At 53.0% G+C, this 20,967-nt stretch overlaps 2 protein-coding genes across 4 annotated transcripts in view; both read right to left on the bottom strand.

Moving 5' to 3' along the window:
* Window positions 1–1,365: 1,365 nt before the first annotated feature.
* Fxyd2 (FXYD domain containing ion transport regulator 2) lies at window positions 1,366–8,873 on the bottom strand. Of its 2 annotated transcripts, none has more exons than XM_045145325.1 (6): window positions 8,756–8,873; window positions 3,438–3,476; window positions 3,195–3,269; window positions 2,040–2,076; window positions 1,858–1,888; window positions 1,366–1,602 (listed from the first exon to the last, which is right to left on the bottom strand). In XM_045145325.1, exons 1-6 carry the CDS (start codon window positions 8,772–8,774, stop codon window positions 1,597–1,599), a joined length of 207 nt encoding a protein of 68 aa, XP_045001260.1. In that variant the 5' UTR covers window positions 8,775–8,873; the 3' UTR covers window positions 1,366–1,596. The 2 variants fall into 2 exon arrangements, with proteins under 2 accessions (XP_045001260.1, XP_045001259.1); XM_045145324.1 differs by lacking the exon at window positions 8,756–8,873 and adding an exon at window positions 5,685–5,914.
* A 9,366-nt stretch (window positions 8,874–18,239) lies between these two features.
* The window catches only part of Fxyd6 (FXYD domain containing ion transport regulator 6), a 38,471-nt gene continuing 35,743 nt past the window's right edge, over window positions 18,240–20,967 (bottom strand). For both annotated transcript variants that reach the window (XM_045145323.1, XM_004667407.2), the window contains exon 8: window positions 18,240–19,370. The gene's annotated coding sequence lies outside the window, so the exon portion shown is untranslated. The remainder of the gene's footprint in view (window positions 19,371–20,967) is intronic.

Here is a 20,967-nt window from a genome sequence, read left to right as displayed (position 1 = left end):
GCTCCTTAGGTTGGTGAATAGAACGTTCTAGAAATATGATTCCTGTCCACTACCTCCACTTCTTCCTGGTGGAACCACAGGCCTGGAACACCTCTTGTCATGTGCCTTGCAGCGGCACCCAGGAAGCTACAGGAGCACGGCTCCTCCCCAAAGACCACGCCACGCCTGCTTTACTCCTGCTTATTCCTCCCACTTTCCTGAGGCAGCCCAAGAGCCCGTATGCTAACCCTCAGTTCTACTAAGCTGTGACGTCACAACTTTTCAGCAATATGATGCTAAATTGAATAGCCAGGCTTTCCCCTGTGGGACTCCTATTCTCTGGCAGCCTACCCTCCCGGTCGCAGCATTCTGTCTTCTCACGGACCATGGATGGGTGCTGGGGACCCATCGCCAACCTGAGTGTCAGTGTCACAGGCTAGGCCTGTCACTGCCTCTCTTGGAGGACTCAGTTTCCCTTTCATAAAACAAAAGTGATCTATTTCGTTCTCTTTCCCTGCAGGTCTGTGAGCAGTGGTTAGGACCGAGGGCTTTGGTCCCAACTGGGATGTTGGTCCATCTGCCTCTGTGGTTTGTTCAAACACACCCTGGTCCTTTCTGGCTCTGGTAAGACACATTTCCCACCCACGCCCCTCCCCCCGGGATGCTTTGAGATGCAGATGAAGAAATCCGTGGGCAGGTAGAGCTTTCCACCCCTTCAGTCTCCTAGGAGGCCTCCTAGGGAAGGAGGTAGACGCTGGACTCTGTTCTGAGAGAGAGGGTGGTGCTGGCCAGGCCTGGAGCCTGAGGTGGATGGCCTCTCTGGCTCTTCCTAGGTCTCTGCCCAGATGGGAGGGCCCGGAGCAAGCCTGAGAAGTGGCATCGTCCTCCCTGTCCACTCCAAGGCAGCACCCAAATCGAAAGGGATCTGCCGGGGTTCCTCAGATTCCCAAGTAGGGTGGCCTGAGTTTAGCAACAGGATTGGTGTGTGGGGGTGTCTGAGAGCTATACTGAGGCCCAACACCAGCCCCCTCAGCCTCCCGCCCACACCACAGACCCACCCAATCTGGCCAGTAATATACATGGGGGAAACTGTGGAGCCCACAAATTGTGACCACAGACAGCTGCCACACGGGCAGTGTGAAGCGACCCGCAGCAAAGCCCCCCGTGGGAGGGTCCAGCTTGAGGCGTCTCCCACAGAGATCACAGCAGGACCCAGAAGTCCCAACCACCTTCAGACTTCTGCCCCACATCGAGAAGCCAGGCCGAGGCCTCTGTTTCCAGGGCTTCTGTCAGTCCAGAGGCCGGGGATCAGAGGACTACAGATGACAACGCTTAGCTTGCTTTCGCAGGCACGTGTGTGCTACAGCAAACACCTGGAAACCAGCGAAACCAGACTATACTTGTATTCCAACTTGGAGAAGAGGGTGGGCTATTACAGAAGGCGGCGGATGGGGAGGGGAGGGAGAGGGCCAGGGAGCAGAGGCGGGAGGAGTGCCCGCCCAGGGAGTCACAGCAAGCCCGACGCGTCCTTCAGCCCTAGAGCTGGCCGTGACAGAGACGAAATGGTACAGGCCAAGAGACCAGACATCCTTGGGCCCCTTGCACTGGTGGGCACAGTCAGCCCTAGAAAGACAAAGGCAGAATTGGGATTGAAAGGGAGGCTGTTGGGACTAGGGTGGGGTGTGTGGCCCTCTTTCTTTTACTATTCTTGTGGATTGCTCTGAAGCCCCCTACATCACACACCCCACATCTGACACTCAGCCATCACTTATAAAAACACATGATAGAGGCAGCCCAGCTTGCTGACCATGGGCGAACCCCAAGTTCCTCCCCGCTAGTCTCTATGCACCCCTGGCTGTCCCCCGGAAGGGAACGTACCTGGTGCCACAGCTCATCTTCACTGACCTGCCTGGGATAGGGAAGCAAAGACAGAAGAGGTCAGAGGCCTACAGCCCCTGAAGTGGGGGGCTGTTCCTCCCATCTCCAGATAAAACCCCAGAAAATTCCTCCCTCCTGTCCTCCTCTCCCACCCTGTCCCTAAGTCCCCCAGCAACACTCACCGGGGCTTCTTGCTACCCCCACAGCGGAACCTCTTGCCTTGGGAAGAGAAGGGAAAGCTTGTTTCCATTTTCCAAGGAGACCCCGGAGCCTCGGAGCCTCCTTCCCTCCCACCCCCCAGTATCACATTTGACTGTTTCTGCTAAACGCAGGGCTGGGCCAACTCATCAGTCAGTAGATCAATAAATATTCACTGTAGCAGACCTATGAATGTGTTGGGGGGGGGGTCAGCTTGGACCAGGATTCCTGGTGCCACCAGCCCAGTGTTGGGGACCGAGCAGCTTCTCAATCTACACTGGATGGCGAAGGATGGCAGTAAGTCCAGAGCTGAGTCCTTGGCCTCCAAATCAGTGTGCTTGACCTCAGCGAGGCAGACAGCACAGGCCAGACCTCAGACAGAGCCACAGGGACAAAATTCCAGAACACAGAGGCGTGTTTGCTCCACAGGGTCTCTTCAGTGATGCTGGCATTTTTCTCATGGTTGCACCAAAACATAGCGACAAACATTTGTGATGCACCTGCCATGTTCCCACAGGTGCTGGGAGACAGGTCAGAATGTTTTTCTCTCCCCACCCCACCCCCAAGCCCTCCATGGCTATCCCAGACCCTGCCCAACGTACTTTCCCTGTGGCTGTCTTTGAATGCTAGTCCTAATGCTGAGGCCGGAGGATCAGCTCCACCTAACATGAGCGAACTGCCTATGGTGAGTCAGCGCCTGGACCCAGGACCGCGTGCTCCCCCTCAGCTCGCTTTCCAGGAGTGGGGGTCACACATGGCGGCCCAGCTGAGCCTGACTGTTTCCAGTGGGCTTTCACCCCTCTTACATCTCTCGAATGCTGACCATGGTGCAGGGTCCTGGAGTGGTGCTGCCTGTTACCTGATAGCTAGGGTATAGCACACACTTCAGAAAGTGTCCAGATCTGGGCCGTGCCTGCACCCCTCCACCGCCACCCCCCCATTTCCCCAGCAAGTTCCTAGTTTGAAACGATCCTCTCTCCCCTCCCTCAGCCACTAGGTGGTGCCTTGGACAAACGTGCTATTCCCAGGCATCATGAGGGGGAAGGAATGAGAGGGGGTCTGGCAAGTCACCATGCTGGGTGGCTCTGAGAAGCACCCCGCTGGCCTCCCACTTCTAACATACAGTGGTCACCACTTACTTAGGAGGATGAGGAGCCCCACGATGAAGGCCAGACCAGCGAAGATCAGTCCCCCTTTGCGGATGGTCTCATAGTCTCCAGAGAGAGAGAATGTGTGAGAGAGAGGTGGTGTAGGCATCGCCCTTAGCAAACAGCCCAAGCCCACTCAGAAGAAACCCTGTGGTGCTGGGGTTAGAGCAAGAGCCCAGGGCTGGGGAGCCCAGGACCAGCTGATTGGGCAAGGGTAAGGGAAGGCTGCCTTACCATAGTGGAAAGGGTCCACAGGCCCCTGGGCGCTTCCACCTGAGGAGAGACACCATGGGGGTGACATGAGCAAGATGTCACAACACAGCGCAGAGGGCATTCCCATCCTTCCTTCTCAGCTGGCCCCCAAGGGTCCAGGTGGGCAAGGGGAGGCTGTGGGAAGAGTACTGGGAAGACAGGGTGGTGTGGAATCTACCTTCCACTACCTCACCCAGGCTCCCCGGAGCCAGATGGATCTGTACCGTCTGCAGGAGGACTCCCGTGCATCCCCGGGAGGGCACTGTCCTCCCTGGCTTCCTCCCACAGCCAAGAAACTGCATGAACCTCTCTCCACATAACTCACCTACCTCAAGGCCCGGAAGAAGTCTGTGAAATGGATGAGTGAGACAGAGTTGCAAGTTTACAGAGCAGGAGGAGGGAACTGAGGCCTGGCTAGAGACTTTTTTTTTTTCTTTTTTTGGTTTTCCAAGGTAGGGTCTCACTCTAGCTAGCTCTGGCTGACCTGGAGTCTCAGGGTGGCCTCGATCTCACAGCAATCCTCCTACCTCTGCCTCCCGAGTGCTGGTATTAAAGGTGTGCGCCACTATGCCTGGCTTTGGCTAGAGACTTTTTAAAGTCCCAGTAGAAGAGGCTGGATGCAGAACTGGACCTTAGTTCATTCCTACCTCTTATCATACCATCCTCAAAACAAACAAACAAAATCCATCTGCAAACAGAGAAAGAGAATGGTGTGTGGGGGGGTATCAGGAGGGTGGACACACAGGGCCCCCTGCCACTGCAAATGACCTCCAGATTGAATGCGTCCCTTTGTGCATCCGGCTTTAAATGGGTACTAGGGAATTAAACCCTTAGCCATCAGGCTTTGTAACCCTTGAGCTCTCCAGCCCAGTACAAACTTGTTTAAGAGACATAAATTCATGGTATTTGCATATGCCAGCCAAAGCTAATAAAACATCAGCTTCATTCAGGCTATAAGGTGCTGTGTCATTGCACAGCCTATGAGCGGGTCAGGGGATGGACTGGGTACGTAAGCCATCCACGGTCACACAGGTAAGGTGCTGAGCTGGAATCTGAAGCCAAGCAGGAGGTCACTATGCGTCTGGGTTTTAGGTCCCAGGTGGCAGGAAAGAAACTTTTCTAGACCTTTCTAGGTCAAGCTGTCTGGAGTTGGCTTCTTGTGGCTTCTCTCACTACACAGCCAACAACTACCTATTCTGCACCCCTCCCCGGCCCCAGCCCCGTGAGTTCAGTGCACTTGCCCTGGGAATGCTAAAAGTGGCCTGGCCAGCAAAGCCGAAATCCTTCCAGCAGCTATGGCCTTTGCTGCCCCGCTGAAGCCCCTTCTTGGCACCAGGAGAGAAGTGCCCAAAGGAACGTGCAAGCCAGCAGCTCCCAGGTTGTGTGGAACTGTGTCTGGGCACTAGGCAACCTTCAGGCGTGGTGAACCCAGCTGTCCCCTGTGGCTGGGAGGAGTCGGATCTCAGGTACCACTTGGTCAGGATGGCCAAAAGCTGAGAGGAGGCTTTTGGGACCTAGCCCCAGGCTCATGCAGAAGGCCTTCAAGGCCGACTTCCCTGCTTCTATCTTGTTCAAGGTCACATGGGAAGTTAGTATCGGAGCTTCACCTAGATCCTCTCCCTTCCCCCAGGGGCTTCCATGAGTTTTCCCCCCACCAGCACTGCCTCCTTGTTAGATCCATTAAGAACCCAGGACCCTGTTGGACTCCAGGCCCGAGTTAGACCCCATCCCAGGATGCTGAGAGGGTTAACCTTCACCCCAAGCCTGCTGGAGAAGGCTCCTACCCCAGGCAGACCCCAACCACTTCCTGCTCAAAGTTCTTGAAGAGGGGGAAGAAACACACTGGCAAGTCATGGAGGGCCAAGTGGTGGATTGTGCCTGCAATCCCAGCACTTAGGAAGCGAAGGCAGGAGACTTACTGTGAATTCAAGGCCAGCCTGAGCAACATAGTGAATTTGAGGCCAGCCTGGGCTACAGAGCGAGACCCTGTCTCAATAACCAAAACAAGCAAAAAGTCACACCCACCCCCCATTGCTTTGGCAGCCCGGAAGTTCGGCCATTCAAGCTATTTTTTCCGTGGGGCTGGCTGAAGCAAGTTCCTCTTTCAAAGTGCAGTTTTCCAGAGAGGAGGCTGGCTGGGAACCAGAGGGTGAGATCCAGCAGATTCCCCCACCCCAAAGGCAGTGGGTACAATTCAACCCAGCTCGCCTCACATGCATTCACACTCACCGTCATCTGTCGTTGACAACCCTGCCATTTCCCCAGCCACAAGTCTCCACCGTCCGCTTCCTGCCACCTCTACTTCGGGGGACAAGTGTCTGCCTTGGTGTGGTCTGGGCCGAGGTGGGGGGCATTAAACATTAACGATCCAAGGTGTAATATTTACCCTGGTCACAAGAAAAGCCCAGCGCGCACTGAGGGGCTCTTGCTGAGCCAGGCAAGGGGAGGTGTTGGGGGAGCAGGGCAGGGAGGAGCTGGCTGCAGTTTCCAGGCCCTCCCAAAGGAAATTTCCAGAGCACAAGGCCAGGATGGGCGGCAGCTGTATTCTTCCACCAGCTGGGGAAGCCGCAGCTGGCAGTGGGATGGGGAAGTGGAAGTTTCAAGATGCACTTAGTGGACGTGGCAGTGAGGAGGCCCAAGGGCAGGAGAGGATCCCCAGCCCAGCAGTGACCTCCCACCAATCCCTGTAGACACCACTGTTGCAGCTGACCGCACATGGCATTTGTGGTTCATGGAGGGGGGCACCCTCCCACACCTCAACCCTCTGAGGAGCCCTGGTATCTTCTGGCTCTGCTACCCCAGGGTCTGTCCTGGCTTCTCTTACTCATTCGAATGCCACATCTAACGGCTGACACCTCGGTCAGAAACGCTCTGTCATCCTTGATGTTTTGCCCTAGCGCCCCCACGCCCTCCTACGGCCATGAAAGGCTGCTCGGAGTCGCCAGCTGTCCACCGTGCACTCAGGCTCTTTCTGAAAGAGGCCCGCCCAGGCTTTGCTCTTAAGGCTTCCAAGAGCACTTTCCTATATGGCCTTCCTCCTTAACTTGCATTAGTTCAGCATTTGACAAATGAGACGTCTGAAATAGAAATTAGGGGCCTTGCCCAAAGTAATACAACTAGTGAGAGGAGAGGGAAGACTAGAAGAATCACATCTTCTTGCCTTTGGTTCAGAGGGTCAGTTACTTTCCACATACTGCTGCCCTCCTGTGACTGTCCCCTTAGGGACTTTGATGCAGGCACTGCGTGTTCTAGACAGTAGAGTCAGACAAAGCACAGGGCGGTGGACAGTGGCCCCAGGCACAGGCTCTGTCCATGAGTCCCACTGAGGCAGCAGTAGGGAATGGACAGACACCGGATTTCATGCCCTGTGTCTTCTGCTTGCTGATCATGCAGCCTTTGTCAACCCACTTGCCACTGGGCCTCAGTATCCCCATCTGTACAGTGGACAATGCACCTGGGATGCAGGGCAATTATGAGGACTGGGATGAACAAATCAAGAGCATTGTCACTGCTCTGTTTGCCCTGACTGAGAAATGACAGGCATTGGTGTTTCGTTTAAGGGTAGCTGTGAAACTTGGAAAAAGCAACCACCCTGCGCTAAAAGCAAATGCAAATGGGGGAGAGGGACAATGTGGTGGCCATGCAGACCTGTGGTTTGGGCGCTCATGTGGCTTTCCTGTACTTTCAGAGCCAATGACATGTGCTCATGAAAACCAACACCAGTACTAAGGTGTGATAATGGGGGACCACATGGCAGGCTCTTGACATTCATGATCCCCATTTATTCTCCATTAGTTCCATTTCACAGATGAAGAAATTGAGGCTGAATATGCGCCTCCCCAGCCACCCCTGGAGAAGTTTGTTCCATGGGTATCCCCCTGATAGAGCAGAAACCCTGAGGGCAGGGAGATGGAGAGTCGTGCCTGCCCTGGAGTACAGCAAAGGGCAGAGCCAGAGCTAGTACATCCAAGTCCTGTCTCCCCTCCCCCGGATGTTGCTGCAGCTATTGTCATTTTTTGCCCAAGACAACTTGCCTTGCTCCACCCATCAGATCACTTTAGAAGGCTTTATCTTTGTAAGCCACCATGGGTTATTTCTGGATTAAAGGATAAGAAGTCGATGGAGGGCTGGAGAGATGGCTTAGCTGTTAAGGCTCTTGCCTGCAAAGCTTAAGGAACCAGGTTCGATTCCCCAGGACCCACATAAGCCAGATGCACAAGGTGGTATATGTGTCTGGAGTTCATTTGCGTGGCTGGAGGTCCTGTCATGCCCAGTCTCTTTCTCCCTCTCTCTCCTTTCCCCTTCCCTCTCAAATAAATAAATAATATATACATTTTAAAAGTAGGTGAGGGCTGGAGAGATGGCTTAGCAGTTAAGGGCTTGCCTGTGAAGCCTAAGGACCCCAGTTCAAGGCTTGATTCGCCAAGACCCACGTTAGCCAGATGCACAGGGGCGCACATGTGTCTGGAGTTCATTTGCAGTGGCTGGAAGCCCTGGCACGCCCATTCTGTCTCTCTCTCTGCCTCTTTCTTTCTCTGTCTGTCACTTTCAAATAAATAAATAAAAATAAACCAAAAAATAAAATAAAAGTAGATGAAATTTAGAAAGCTAGATGACAGAAAGATAGATCAATTGATAGATTGATGACATGGACAGATAGATTATAGATATATTGATGATAGAGAATAGGCAGAAAGAGGAAATAGTTAAGTAGAAAAATAGAAGATGGGTAGATGATAGAAAGACTAATGATAGCTATATTGCTGGCTTGATGACACATAGAAAGATAGGTGACAGATGAATGGCTAACAGATATTTTGATGATAGATGACAGACAGACAGACAGATGATGATGATAGATAGCTATTGTGTGGCACTGTTCCAACACATGGTGGAACCTATGCCATAGACTCTATAGCATGAGGAGGTTAATGTCATCATCTTCTGAAGAGACCAAGGCACAGAGAAGTCACATCACCTTCCAGAAAGCAGTAGCTAGCAGACAGGGGACTCAACACTGGAAGGAGACTTGAAGTCAGTAGATTGGCTTCGGAGTGTCTGAAGCCAGATGGACAGACAGGAGGACAGACAGATGAGGAGGTTGCCGGAGAAGTGATTTCCCAGCCTCTGCATATCACAGCAGGCCCAGACTCCGTATTAAGATACCCTTGTTAGACAGCCTGCTTCTCCTGATCGGCTTTTCCCATGCTTCTGGGGAGCCTGTGGGTGTGTTTGGAAGTGATGAATGTCGCCATGTCCGAGCTAGAGAGGGCAGAGAGGGACAGGCTTGGGGGACTCACCCAGGTACCACCTGTCCATGGTGGGAGCCGCTGGCACTGTTGGAGGCACACGTGAGCTACGGCTGGGAGTGCCTGCAGTTCCCTGGGGCCTGGATAGCAGAGTGACACTCCTTCCCTATGCGCTAGATGGAAGACCTAAGCGGGAGGTGGAGCTGGGGAGGGTGTCCCTACCCTGCGTCTGCCTGCTTGGACTGGCTGGGGCAAGGGAGCCACCCATGTGAGGGTGGGAGAAAAGACTGTAACCTCTCCTTGTTCCCTGAGGAAGGGCACAGCAAGTGGCAGCCGAGGAAGTCATAGCCCTGCTTCCCTCTCTTCCCAGGGACCTTATTGCTGCAGCCCTCCCCTGCAGCCTGGTGCCCAAGAAGGTTGCCAGGAGGGCACTGACCCAACACAAGCCAGCAGGACCAGAGCCCCCTTTGGCCAATCTCAGTCTGGTAGCTCAGGAAAGACGTTCAAGGGCACATGTGGGCACCCACCCTTCATGTAGCCAGGGCTGAATCTTTATCCTCTCCCCACACCCAACTTTGCTGTCATCGTGATGTCTGTCTTCAGGCCCATTCTGTAGCTAGGAGTTCCCTGCAATGGGGCAGGGTGCTGGGTGGACATTCTCTGGCTGGTCCTGGGGTTGTACCATTCTGATAGCTGGGCAGAGGCTTGAGTCAAGCTGGTTTGGGAGTGCTTCTGTGTGCCCTACCTTTCCTACCCCAGAGCCCTTCACCTAGCTCCAAGGACTTGCTCTAAGTGTGATGTCATACCCATCTGACACACCTGAGGACTCAGCCGGATGTCCTGCCCTGATGAGATCCCATGGGCTGCCACCCAGTGCCAAGAGAGTGTCTGGAAAGCAGTGTAAGTTCCAGTCCCTGGGAGGGATGGTGCTAAGATCTAGTGGGGGAGGGAATGGGAAGCCATCTGCTGGCTCCCAGAGTCCTTGTGATGTGTCCAGACCAAGGCCACCACAGGAAGTCTCTGTGTGGCCGACTCAGACAGGACCACAGTCTGCTCTCCCTGCTCATGAGATGGTGCTGGAATGGCATGGCTCCTCCTGTATAGGGTCTGGCTTCTCTGTCCTTCCCTAGCAACCCCTCCTACCCGAAGAGAAGAACTAAAGACCTCCCTCCCCAGGGACCCACCAGCTAGAAAAGCTTTGAAATGGAGGCTGGTGTCTTTGGATGGGCTGGGGATTGTCCTGAGGTCCTGAGCCAGCAGACTTGACCCTAGGCTAGTTACCTGTGAGGCTGGGGTCAACCCAACCCAATGGCCTTGCTGTGTGTCCCTAAGCACAAATGTGCACTCTTGGAACGGAGCTGCCCAGTGGAAATTCCCCAAGCCAAACACGTGGAGAATTAAGACAGCTGAGTGAGAAGGGACTTTAAAAGTGGCTTGTCCGAACATTGCATCGGAGTCTCTAGGAAAGGGCAGGTCTCTGCTAGATCCCCACACCAGCTCTGTGTTCCCTCCAAGCCCCAGTGCTATGAAGGAAGGTACCACCTTTCCTAACAGACTATGTTCCCATCCAGAATGTTGCTTACAAAAATTCTCTAGGGGGCTGGAGAGATGGCTTAGGAATTAAGCGCTTGCCTGTGAAGCCTAAGGACCCTGGTTGGAGGCTTGGCTCCCCAGGACCCACGTTAGCCAGATGCACAAGGGGGCGCACGTGTCTGGAGTTCGTTTGCAGTGGCTGGAGGCCCTGGCGCGCCCATTCTCTCTCGCTCTCTCTATCTGCCTCTTTCTCTCTCTGTCACTCTCAAATAAATAAATAAAAATGAATAAAAATTTTTTTTTAAAAGAAGACTCTTGCTTTAAAATAAATTCTCCAGCCTCAGACTCAGTACCAACTTGAAACCCAAATCCTGTCAGCGTCTCTTCTGAATCTCACCCCTGGGGCCTCTCTGACCCTGTCTCCAACTTTCCCGCTCATTGCTCAGTTCCAGCTGTGCTGACAGGCCCCTCAGCAGCCCCCTAAGGCTCTCTTAAGATGTTGCTTCTGAGCACTTCACCTCCAGAGAGTTCCTGCCCAAGCTCACGCTGCCCTCATGTCTTTCCTCAGGTCTAACTCAGAAACTCCTCCTTGGCATCCCTGTCTAAAATTTTCACCCCACCCCACAGCATTTTAACCTCCCTGCCCAGCTTTCTTTTCTCCCCTGACGCCCTTGGCACTGTCTGACAAGCTCCGTGTTTTCCTCAGCTTGCCCATCTCGCTCCCAAGTAGAATGGAAGTTGTAGGAGGACAAGGATGTACTCTCGTTCATTCCTGGGTCCCCGGGGCCTGGATGACAGGTAATGAACTCTCAGTTTAGGTAAAGAAACCAGTCAGTCCCGGAGAGGTGAGAGCATTTTTTGCCAGCGGCATAGCAGCCCTCTTCCCGCGCTGCCCACCTGTTACATAACTGGGCCTGGTTTTTGCTCTCCTGCAGAGGCAGCAAGCACGCTGCACCCTCGCTTTGCCAACAGCTCCCCCAAAGTCCTTTCGGGGCTCTTACAGCACCCCATTCCTGCTCTGCTCACCCCTGCCCTGACACCCCCGCCCCCAGAATGGGATACCTCCATGGCTGCTGGTTAAGAGTCGCAGAAGCTCTGCCCTGCATACCTCACTCAAGCCATTCCTCAGATCGCTCCCATGCCCTCTCTCAGCTGGCCAAGGCCATTGGGGCCTAGCTGGCCCTGGGAACAAAACATCCTCTCTGACACATCCTAGTTCTCTACACAGAGTCCTTGGCTCACCCACACTCCCCTAAGCAGCTGGGCAGTGTAACCATGCACACACTCCCCCTAAAGGCCATTCTATCCCCGCTTACATCCATTTGCATCTTGACCCTGTCCTTCAGACCCAGGGAGCCTGGGGATAGACTTCAGCCATCTGTGCAATGCATGGTAATACCTACCTTGCAGACTTGCCTGGGGAGGAGATTAGATGAAGTGCTTAGCCAAAGAAGATCCCAGTAATGGCAGAACCACTCTCTACCCTGAGCCAGGACCATAAGAGACAAGAATACTCACCACGATCCCTTCACCTGGCTTGAGGCCCCAGACAAGCTCTGTGGCAGGCTCCCTGACGGCCGCTTCCCCTCCCCGGACTCCCGAGCAGGATTCTCACCAGCCACCACCACTGGCCCCAAGCCTCCTTTCCTCCACAGGGAAATCTAAGCAACATGCTCTTCCCACCAGTGTTTTGGCCTCAGTTTTCCACCTTGCAGTGTCGCAAGGCCAACAAGAGGTAGAAACGCTACTCAAAAGCTGTGTCAGAAATGTAGAGGGCAGACCAAGAGCCTCCAGCTCTCCTTCTCTGATTGCTCCAGGGAAGAGCTCCTGAGGGGCATGCAACTGTGCCCTTCCAAGATCAAGAGACATGGAAAGCCTCTGGGACACAGAGAGAGGGAGTTCCTGTGCCTAGAATCCCTCTTGCATCCCTTCATGTCCACTGGGACAATGTCCTCAGTGGTTGTGCCTCAGCCTCCCATCTCCTGCCTAAGAGCAGGTCCCACTTAAGTCTGAGGGCCATGACTTGTGCAGTCAGCATTGCACTGGCGCATGGCTAGGTAACAGGCTGAACGTCTCCCTGGGGTTCACAAGAAGCCCCAGAGCAGAGACCCTCAGCACCAGCCTTCCAGCTCCACCAGCCGGGGCTTTGAGGGTGTGCCTGTCAGAGTCCATGGCCTTGAACTCTAGGCTCCCGGACAATTTATCCATGGTGTTGACTCTCAGCTTGAAAGGAGTATCAAATGGGCAGAAGCAAGAGGTCCCCAAGAAAAACCCAGCTCTCAGCTCCGGCTGGTCCTCCAAGGTGGTGTGGTCCTCCTGTAGCCACCAGGCATGGAAGGCAACCGCTCCTTCTAAGGCCCCGTCTGCACGGCCCAGAAGGTCTGAGCCCTGAGAAGTGCAGGCTCCTGTCACTGGCTGTGACCACAGCTGCCAGGTCACTGGGGTCTTATAAGGCGGGACGTCGAGGAGGTGGGCCCTAGAGGATCCAGTCTTCAAGTGTGGCCTTCAAGATGGCCCAAGCTCAGGGTCACAGAGGTCCTGGGAGCTGCCAAAGGGCAATACACACTGAGAGTCAAAGTCACCAGCTGGTGGCAAGGGCAAATCCATTAACCCCACCTCCCCCACAGTGAACACCTGGAGAGAAATGCATTTTTGACTTTAAAGAAGTCATGCCTGGCCTTGGCCTTGACCTTGAACAGGGGCATTTCTCTACAGTGGCTGCCCTTACCTTCTCCTCTCTGAGTGGCAGCTGGGCCTGCCATCTCTGGAAAACCCTGGGAGCAAGCCCACCCATCCTTTCTGTTACCTCTGGACTCCATGGATGTGGCCCCCATGGCCCTTAGGCGATCCTGTGATTCATTTACTGTACACATCACATCTGTCCTGGCACTTGGGAAGGTTCAAGTCACAGTAACTGCTCAATGCTTGTATCTTCACTGAGCCTGGAGCCCAAGTCCCCTCACTTGGTAATAGTCCCATCCATTGCATAGTTCTGGAGAGTTCCAAAGACTTGTTTTGCTTCTTCCAACACCTCAGCCAAGCAGGCTCTGTGACTCATATTTCACAAAGAGTGGGAACCACAGGTGATATGTGCACAAGTCAGAAATCAAGGCCTGGTCTAACCCGCAGACAGGAGGCCTGCTATGAAGGAGGTAGCCCTTGCATAGAAATGATGCCGACATTGATAATACGATGCTTATATGTAGAAAGCTGTGTTTGTATGTCCACTGTATTGCTTTGACCAAGTAAGCAATAGAAAGACATGGATGGGTCCAGTGTATAGTAGAGGTCACTGTGGCCTCAGGTCACCTTCCCAGGTCACGTGGGTAGTAGGGTGCCTAGCTGACTCTACAGGGGAAAGACATCACCTTGCAAGAAGGAAACTGGCAAAGAGGCTGGGGTCTGCTAAAGGTCACGAAGCTAGAGAAAAGGGGCCAGACTCAAGCCAGAAACACTCTTCTGGAACTAGGTGAGGGTCCGCCCCTCCTGCTCAGCACCCTGAGTCCTTCAGGACATCCGATCACAGCATCACCTGCCCTGCCATCACACCTTGGCAGGTAACCACTATTGTGCAATCAGCCATAGGGCTGGGGCTGGTTCCAAAAACCCAGCAGGTGTTTGGCTTGCGCTGGCTAATTCCACCCCCTTGGAGCTCAGCTGCAACAGCAATGAATCACACTAATGGCAGGAGGTGGCCATTCCTCCTCATTATGGCCTGGAGACACGTATTTCCAAAGCTCCTCCCCTGGCTTAGGCAAACACACCTGACCTCTGTTGCTCTTGCTGATCCTGCTGAGGCAGAGCGGCCAGGGATCAAGTGGGGGAAACCAGATGGAGCCGGAGAACTCACCTCACCTGCCTGGGGGAGGCCGAGACCTGGCTTACAGAGAGTGGGAGGGGATCAAAGCCCCGAGAACTTGGCATCCCTTTTCCCACCCCTGCTCTGGCACTCTTTCTTGAACTCTTGCTTCTGTCTCTTCCAGGAACAACCTGACAAGTTTTAGTCTACATTCTGCAAGAAAAAATAAAACAATAACAATAAAAAAAAAAACCCTACAGTCATGAGAGCCTTGGCACCTGGGACCCCAGGAAGCAGATTGCTTGTTTTCTTAAAAAAAATATTCATTTACTTATTTGAGAGGGAGAAAGAGAGAGAAAGAGAATATGGATGCACCATGGCCTCTAGCCACTGCAAGTGAACTCCAGATTCACGCGCCACCTTGTGCATCTGGCTTGCGTGGATACTGGGGCATCAAACCTGGGTCCTTTGGCTTCACAGGCAGGTGCCTTAACCACTAAGCCATCTCTCCAGCCCAGATTGCCTTTTTTTCTGTTTTGTGTGTGTGGTATGCCTGTTTGTATGAGTATGGGCACACGTTTGCATGGTGTATGTGTGTAGACCAGAAGCCAACAACAAATGTCCTCTTCAGTTGCCTTCTGTGTTGTTGAGACACGGTCTCTCGTAGAACCTGGAGCTCACTGGTTCAGCTAGATGAACTGACGAGCATGTCCCGGGGTTCTCCTGTCTCCACCTCCCTGGGCTGCCAGGTCAGCCTGTCAGGCATGCGCCGCTACACCCGGCTTTTATGTGTGGACTGAGCATATGAACTTAGGTCCTTAAGCTTAGTGGCAAGCATTTCACCCAATGAGTCCTTTTCTTAGTTCCCAAATGACCCATTCTTATAGTGGTGTTAAATATGAACGGTTCCACTCAGATCGAACGTCTTTGGAGTTAAATACATTAGGGATTGGGTTGCTGAGAGGTGGAATGTGCCCGCCCCACAAGGTCACCAAGACCAGAGGGACTCAGCATCCCTTTATGGGAAGTGACACATCAGCTTTCCCACTCGAGTACAGTTGCCGAATTGTTTTAAACACTAGCACATCCTGAGTCACAGGGGCTGGGGGCATAGCTCCGCTGGACAAAGGCCTGGATTTGCTCTCCAGCACTGCATGAAACCGGCATGGTGGTGCACTTACAATACCAGCACTTGCAAAGGTAGAGGCAGGAGGATCAGAAGTTTAAGGTCATCCTCAGCTAGAGCTACAGACTTGGCTTACTCAAAAGAAAATTTTTTTTTCGCAAAAATAAAGGTGTGTCATGCCCCGGAGGTTGATGTGAGGGATGTGTGGAATCCAAGCCCAGCACAAGTGAGTCTGACCACGATTATGGAGGTGACCATTGAGTTTTTAGCTCCCGCGGATCTCACTTCCAGACCACTGATTTCCCGCATGAACCTTCTCAGAAGTCTAGGGCCCAGTCAAGCTAGTTATCCCCTGCAAGGGCAGGCATGCTGCAGAGGTCTCAGGAGCCATGGGCTTGCCCCCTCTTTTCCTCTGCACGGCCCACTACAGAAGGCAGCTGCACGGAGTTCCACGCAGCCCTGGAAAGGGACAGCCAGGGCCCACCCTAGCTCCTCTGGAGCCAGCCAGGTGGCCTGGACCAGTCTAAGAAGAGATCAGAAAGAATCTACAAAATGGGACTATCCTGCCATCTCAGGATAAAGCCAGTTTACCAGAGAACTAAGTTGGTGTTGCAGAGCCAAGGCTGCCACACTTTTTGTGCACCCAAAGGAGAACGAGCACTCCCACTTACTAGCAAAACTGAGGAAGGTCAGAAGTTTCCCAGTGGAGTTCCCTACGTGTATTTTGTAGTTTAATGTTTTGACTTTATTTCAGCGTGTCTCGAGACACTATTCATAATCCTTTGTGTGCCTGGAGCCACTGAGGGTCTCAGTCTCCGTTTGCAAGGCCCACGAGTGTGATGTTCGAGTGCCCAGAGCCCATGGATGTCCTAATGCACAAGTGTCCGTGAACAATGTTCATTTGCTTCTTTACTAAGTCTACATGCCAGCACAAATTTTGTATGTATGTGTGTGTGTGTGAGAGAGAGAAGATGGGTACACAAGGATCTCCTGCAACTTCTACAAACCAACTCCAGACACCTGCACCATTTCATGTATCTGACTTTACATGGGTACTAGGGAACTGAACTAAGGCCATCAGACTTTGCCAGCAAGCATCTTTAATCACCAAGCCATCTCTCCAGCCTTGAGCACATATTTTTTAAAATTTTTTATTTATTTATTTGAGAGCAACAGATAGAGGGAGAGAGAGAGAATGGGCGCGCCAGGGCTTCCAGCCTCTGCAAACGAACTCCAGACGTGTGCGCCCCCTTGTGCATCTGGCTAACGTGGGACCTGGGGAACCGAGCCTCGAACCGGGGTCCTTGGGCTTCACAGGCAAGCGCTTAACCGCTAAGCCATCTCTCCAGCCCTTGAGCACATATTTTTTAAGGCAGAGACGTTTATGTTTTGTTTTATTTTTGAGACATAAGGAGGAGGCAGACAGAGAATGGGTGCATCAGGGCCTTTCAGCTGCTGTGAACGAATACCAGATGCATGTGCCCCCTTGTGAGCATGTGTGACATTGCATGCTTGTGACGCGCCTGGCTATATGTGGGACCTGGAGATTTGAACAAGCGCTCTTAGGCTTTACGGGCAAGCTCCTTAACCACTAACCCATCTCTCCAGCCATATTTCTTTTATTTATCTATTTTATTTATTATTTGAGACACAGAGAGGGAGAAAGATAGAGAGAATTGGGTGCACCAGGGCCTCCAGCCACTACAAATGAACTCCAGATGCATGTGCCACCATGTGCATCTGGCTTACGTGGGACCTGGAGAATCAAACCTGGGTCCTTAGGTTTCTCAGGCATACGTATTAACCACTAGGCCATCTCTCCAGCCACAGATTTTCTAAACCACCAAGTTACTGAGTTGAGAAGCATAAACTTGATTTCAGCTATGAAATCCCATCTTTTCAGAGTTCTGAAGTGAGAACAGGATTTTAGAGAACCAATTGGGTTCCAGGACAGCCAGCAAGAATCTGGATCCTACTTGGTCCCTCAGACCTGTGCCTTGCAGGTTTTGGGCTTTAAGCAACTCAGAATCCAGGCAGGTGCCACAAAGGCTCTCCAGAGATCCTAAGATGTTCCAGGCATTCCCAGCTCAGAACAAGTTACACTCATTACCCAGGACATGGATCTCATCCAAGACACACCAAAGGCTGGAGGTGAGGGAGAGTGTGGGGAGGGAAGGTGGACTTGCAACCTTCAAGTAGAATCTGCCTGCTCCTGTGTTTATTTGGTTAATAACACTTAAAAACATCCCCACTGGGTTGCAAAGATGGCTTAGTGGTTAAGGTGTGCTTGCCTGCAAAGCCTAAGGACCTAGGTTTGAATCCCCAGTACCCACACAAGCCAGATGCACAAGGTGGCATATGCATGTGGAGTTCATTTGCAGTGGCTGGAGGCCCTGGTGTGCCCATTCTCTTTCTCTCTCTCTCTCTAAAAAAAAAAAAAAAAAAAAAAAAACTCCACTGGAATGTCTGGGCGAGTCTCCAAGGTCCCTGTCCCATTAGAGTGTCACTACAGTGACATGATCTGCCTGGCTTTTGCAGTGGATACCAGGTAGAATATGGTGTGTGAAAATAGAGGCTCCAGGCGTGACTCACAGAGGAGGTCTCCTCACACCCAAGCCCAGAATGCATTCTGAGGATGGTGGAAGGACTTGGATCGTAACCCAAATGACCCCTCTGAGCCCCTCTTCTTCAGTCCACAGGATAGTGGCTGTGACCTGAGCAAGTGCTCAGGGCCAGTGAGCATGTGGTCATCCTGTGACTCCTTTTTCTTTTTCAGTCTGTAATCCCCAGCTCTGCTGTGAGATGGAGCCTGAACCCAGAGACTTCAGGAGGAGGGAGGAGCGAAGGAAGCCCGGTGGGCAAGCAGGGAGGACGGGGCAGAGAGGAGCTCTAGGAGTGCCCTGTGACGGCTGCCGAAACAACCAGGCACCTCCCAGGGCACCTCCCAAGGCATCCAGCCCTCACCTCGTCCCTTTGACGTGAGGGAGGGGTGGGGAGGGGCAGGCTCCCTTTGGCTACTACGTTTTCCAAGGTCTACAAACCTCCCAGCTCTTACAGAGGGGAAAGCAGCTCCGAGCCACTAGGAAACAATGTTTTATTTCTTTTTGCTGTTGTTAGAGGATAGGTCACAAGACAGAGATCAGCAGAACCAGTGTGCAGCGTGGTTTGGTGAGTTTCCATGGGAACACAATGGACACAGGTGGACTGGGATCTGGTTTGAGTTTTCAATCTGCTACTACTGACTTCCGGCTTTTGCTGTGCAGTGGGGCTGTAGACACCCTGCTGGTCTCTGACCTGACCCTATTACTGCTCCCTCACCCTTCCAGCCTGCTCGGCTCTCCCCACTGACAGGCAGAGAAAGGATGGGCATGCTGCCACTGCTGCCTGCCCCATGGGACATTGGCAGAGAAGCAAAGACCCTCTCACTCTCTGCTGCCCATCTCCTCAGCCATCACCTGCCAGGGCCCCACCTCAGGGCAGACAAGTCTTGGAAGCAGGGAAGATGGGTGAAGCAGGAGGGTTCCAGAGCCCACAGGGTTATTGCTCAGGAGGTATACAAGGGGCACGTTCCCCAGAGGCAAGGAGCTCTGGGCCAGGAATCCCTGGGTGCTCCACAAAGGTCGTGTAAATGGGGACTCTGCAGTAGAAGTCTCAAGAGAAAAAGGGCCCCAGCAGGGCAGAGGCTGCTGGGGTCATCATGCCCCTTGGGCATCCCCAGCTGCTAAGAGACCTTCTGAACAGGGTGGGTAGCAGTTGAACCTTGCCCAGGGTTCAACTCTATCCTCATCCTTAAAGCTAGAGAAGATATTGGTCTCCTGGGAACAAAGCAGACTCCTAGAAGCGGGGAGGGGGTGAAGGTCATGAGGGTTGGGGGCTCACAGCACAAGGAACTGATGGCAACATGGCTCAACCCCTCTCAGGAAGGGGAGCCCACAGATCATAGATACAATTCCATCCACGAACGAGTAGCCACAAAGACCACAGCAGATACACAGAGACACAGGACAGGAGGGCCCAGACCTCAGGCTGCAGTGGGGGAGGCCGGTGGGAGTGTCATTAAGCACAGGACTAGGGTTAGTGGGGACAGGGACAAGGGACACAAGTTCTTGGCTTCTCCTGGGGAAAGATCTGGTGCTGAAGAGGCTGGTTTTCCTGACCCTCGACATCAGCCTCTACTGGATCAAGCCGCTGGCCTCAGGTTCTGGAGGCTGGGGAGGCAGAGAATTTAAATTAAAACCACACTCCAGCTTCTTGTCAGGGCCTGCACCCGCTCTGCTTCCCATCTTCCCCACGATCCCCTCTCCCGTGAGATCTGGGGTGACATGTTCTTGAAGCCCCACGTTCCAGTAAAGCAGACAAGCCCAAGAGGCAGGAAAGGGGGAGGACCAGGAGAGGAGGCCTCGGGAAAGGGCTCTCCAAGCTGGGCTACAAGGAAAGAAAACTTAAACCATCAGCTGTTCAGACTTCAGACTTAGGTAAAGGAGGCTTTTGAGAAAGACCTTGCTTTTAAAACGACAACGTCATGCTGTCTACAGACTGACTTTGAGCTTTCGCACACTGGCCCACACTGTGTATTCTACCTGCTGTGTGGCTGTGGACAAGGCACTTAAGCCACTGTGTGGACACCATCTCCAGCTTAGGTGGTCTCTTGGCTTCAAGAGTCCCACCCTGAAGACGGATGCAGTGAGTTCCGCTCTGCCACACATGGGGCTGTCACCAGGACGTACAAGCATGAGGACACTCCAAGCTGAGACAAGGAATTAAGGTGCCACACCAAGGTACTGTCATCATAGCCACCCCTCTGTTAAGACAGAGTCTTCATGTAGCCCAGGCTGGCTTCAAACTCACTATGTATCCAAGGATGACCTTGGATTTCCGATCCTCCTTGCCTCTACCTCCCAAATGCTGGGATTACAGGCCTGAACCAGCGTGCCTGGCTTGATAAAGTGCTTTTAACTTACAACTTACAATTATGTACTTGTCTATTTCCATCTTACTGTATGGGTGGCAACAGAAGTGAGCTAACACAAGACTGGCTTTATTTGCATTCATATATTTCAGGACGCATTCAGGACAGAAGGTGTTGTGCAGGGCACTAACCTACAGCCACAAAGGCGTGTTCAGGGCCCAACCTGTCCCCTACCTTCTGAATGGCTGTTTTCTCAGACCACAGTCTCTTCCTATACATGCGATAGGCTCTGCCTGTAATGTTTCTCCTGCTCAGCTCCCACAGATTGCCTGTGGCCAGCTCTGAGAATGCAAGGCTTAGCCCTCCTCTCTGGCGCCCCCTAGCGTGAGCTATGGAAGCAGACATTCAAACAGCATCCCCAAAGACAGAGCGGACAATGCTGGGGGTGGTTGGTGGAGCTGGCCACTTATAAACTATTTCTCTTCCTTTTGATTAGGGTTGGAAAAGTTTCACAAGATGTTTTTTTTAAGTGGCTCTAAGGTGCTTTCTGACTCGTTATTGGGAGCCATGCTCTTAACAATACTTTGATATATGGGCGTGTTTCACTAATTGCCAACCCCCTCCACCCCCCAAGTCATCCCTGTGTGCAGCACCTTATGAGCCTGAAACCCAGGCTGGGTAGAAACCCTGATTCCCCGTGCTTTCTGTGTGAAGGTGTGGGGGTGCCTCAGCATGTCTAGGACTAGATCACCCCCACAGTCCCTTCCCACCCTGAAAGGTTCCTCAGAGCAGGGCTGGTGAGAAGAGCTGTGCCCTCTGGAGAAGCCAGCATGATGCCCCTGCCCCAGTGGGTGAGGACACAGGGTGGGGGCAGTGGGGAAGCCGAGAACGAAGCA

This window comes from Jaculus jaculus, chromosome 3, assembly GCF_020740685.1.
Source record: "Jaculus jaculus isolate mJacJac1 chromosome 3, mJacJac1.mat.Y.cur, whole genome shotgun sequence".
NCBI lineage: Eukaryota > Metazoa > Chordata > Mammalia > Rodentia > Dipodidae > Jaculus > Jaculus jaculus.
Note: the sequence above shows the minus strand (reverse complement) of the source record. Positions and strands in the feature narration are given on the sequence as shown.

Excerpts from the sequence above, each read along its gene's own strand:
- Fxyd2 (XM_045145324.1), bottom strand. The coding sequence starts at position 5,712 with ATGGCAGGGTTGTCAACGACAGATGACG. Across the intron at positions 3,477-5,684 it reads GTTGTCAACGACAGATGACG|GTGGAAGCGCCCAGGGGCCT; the intron begins GTGAGTGTGAAT and ends GTCTCTCCTCAG. Across the intron at positions 2,077-3,194 it reads GGGGCTCCTCATCCTCCTAA|GCAAGAGGTTCCGCTGTGGG; the intron begins GTAAGTGGTGAC and ends TCTCTTCCCAAG.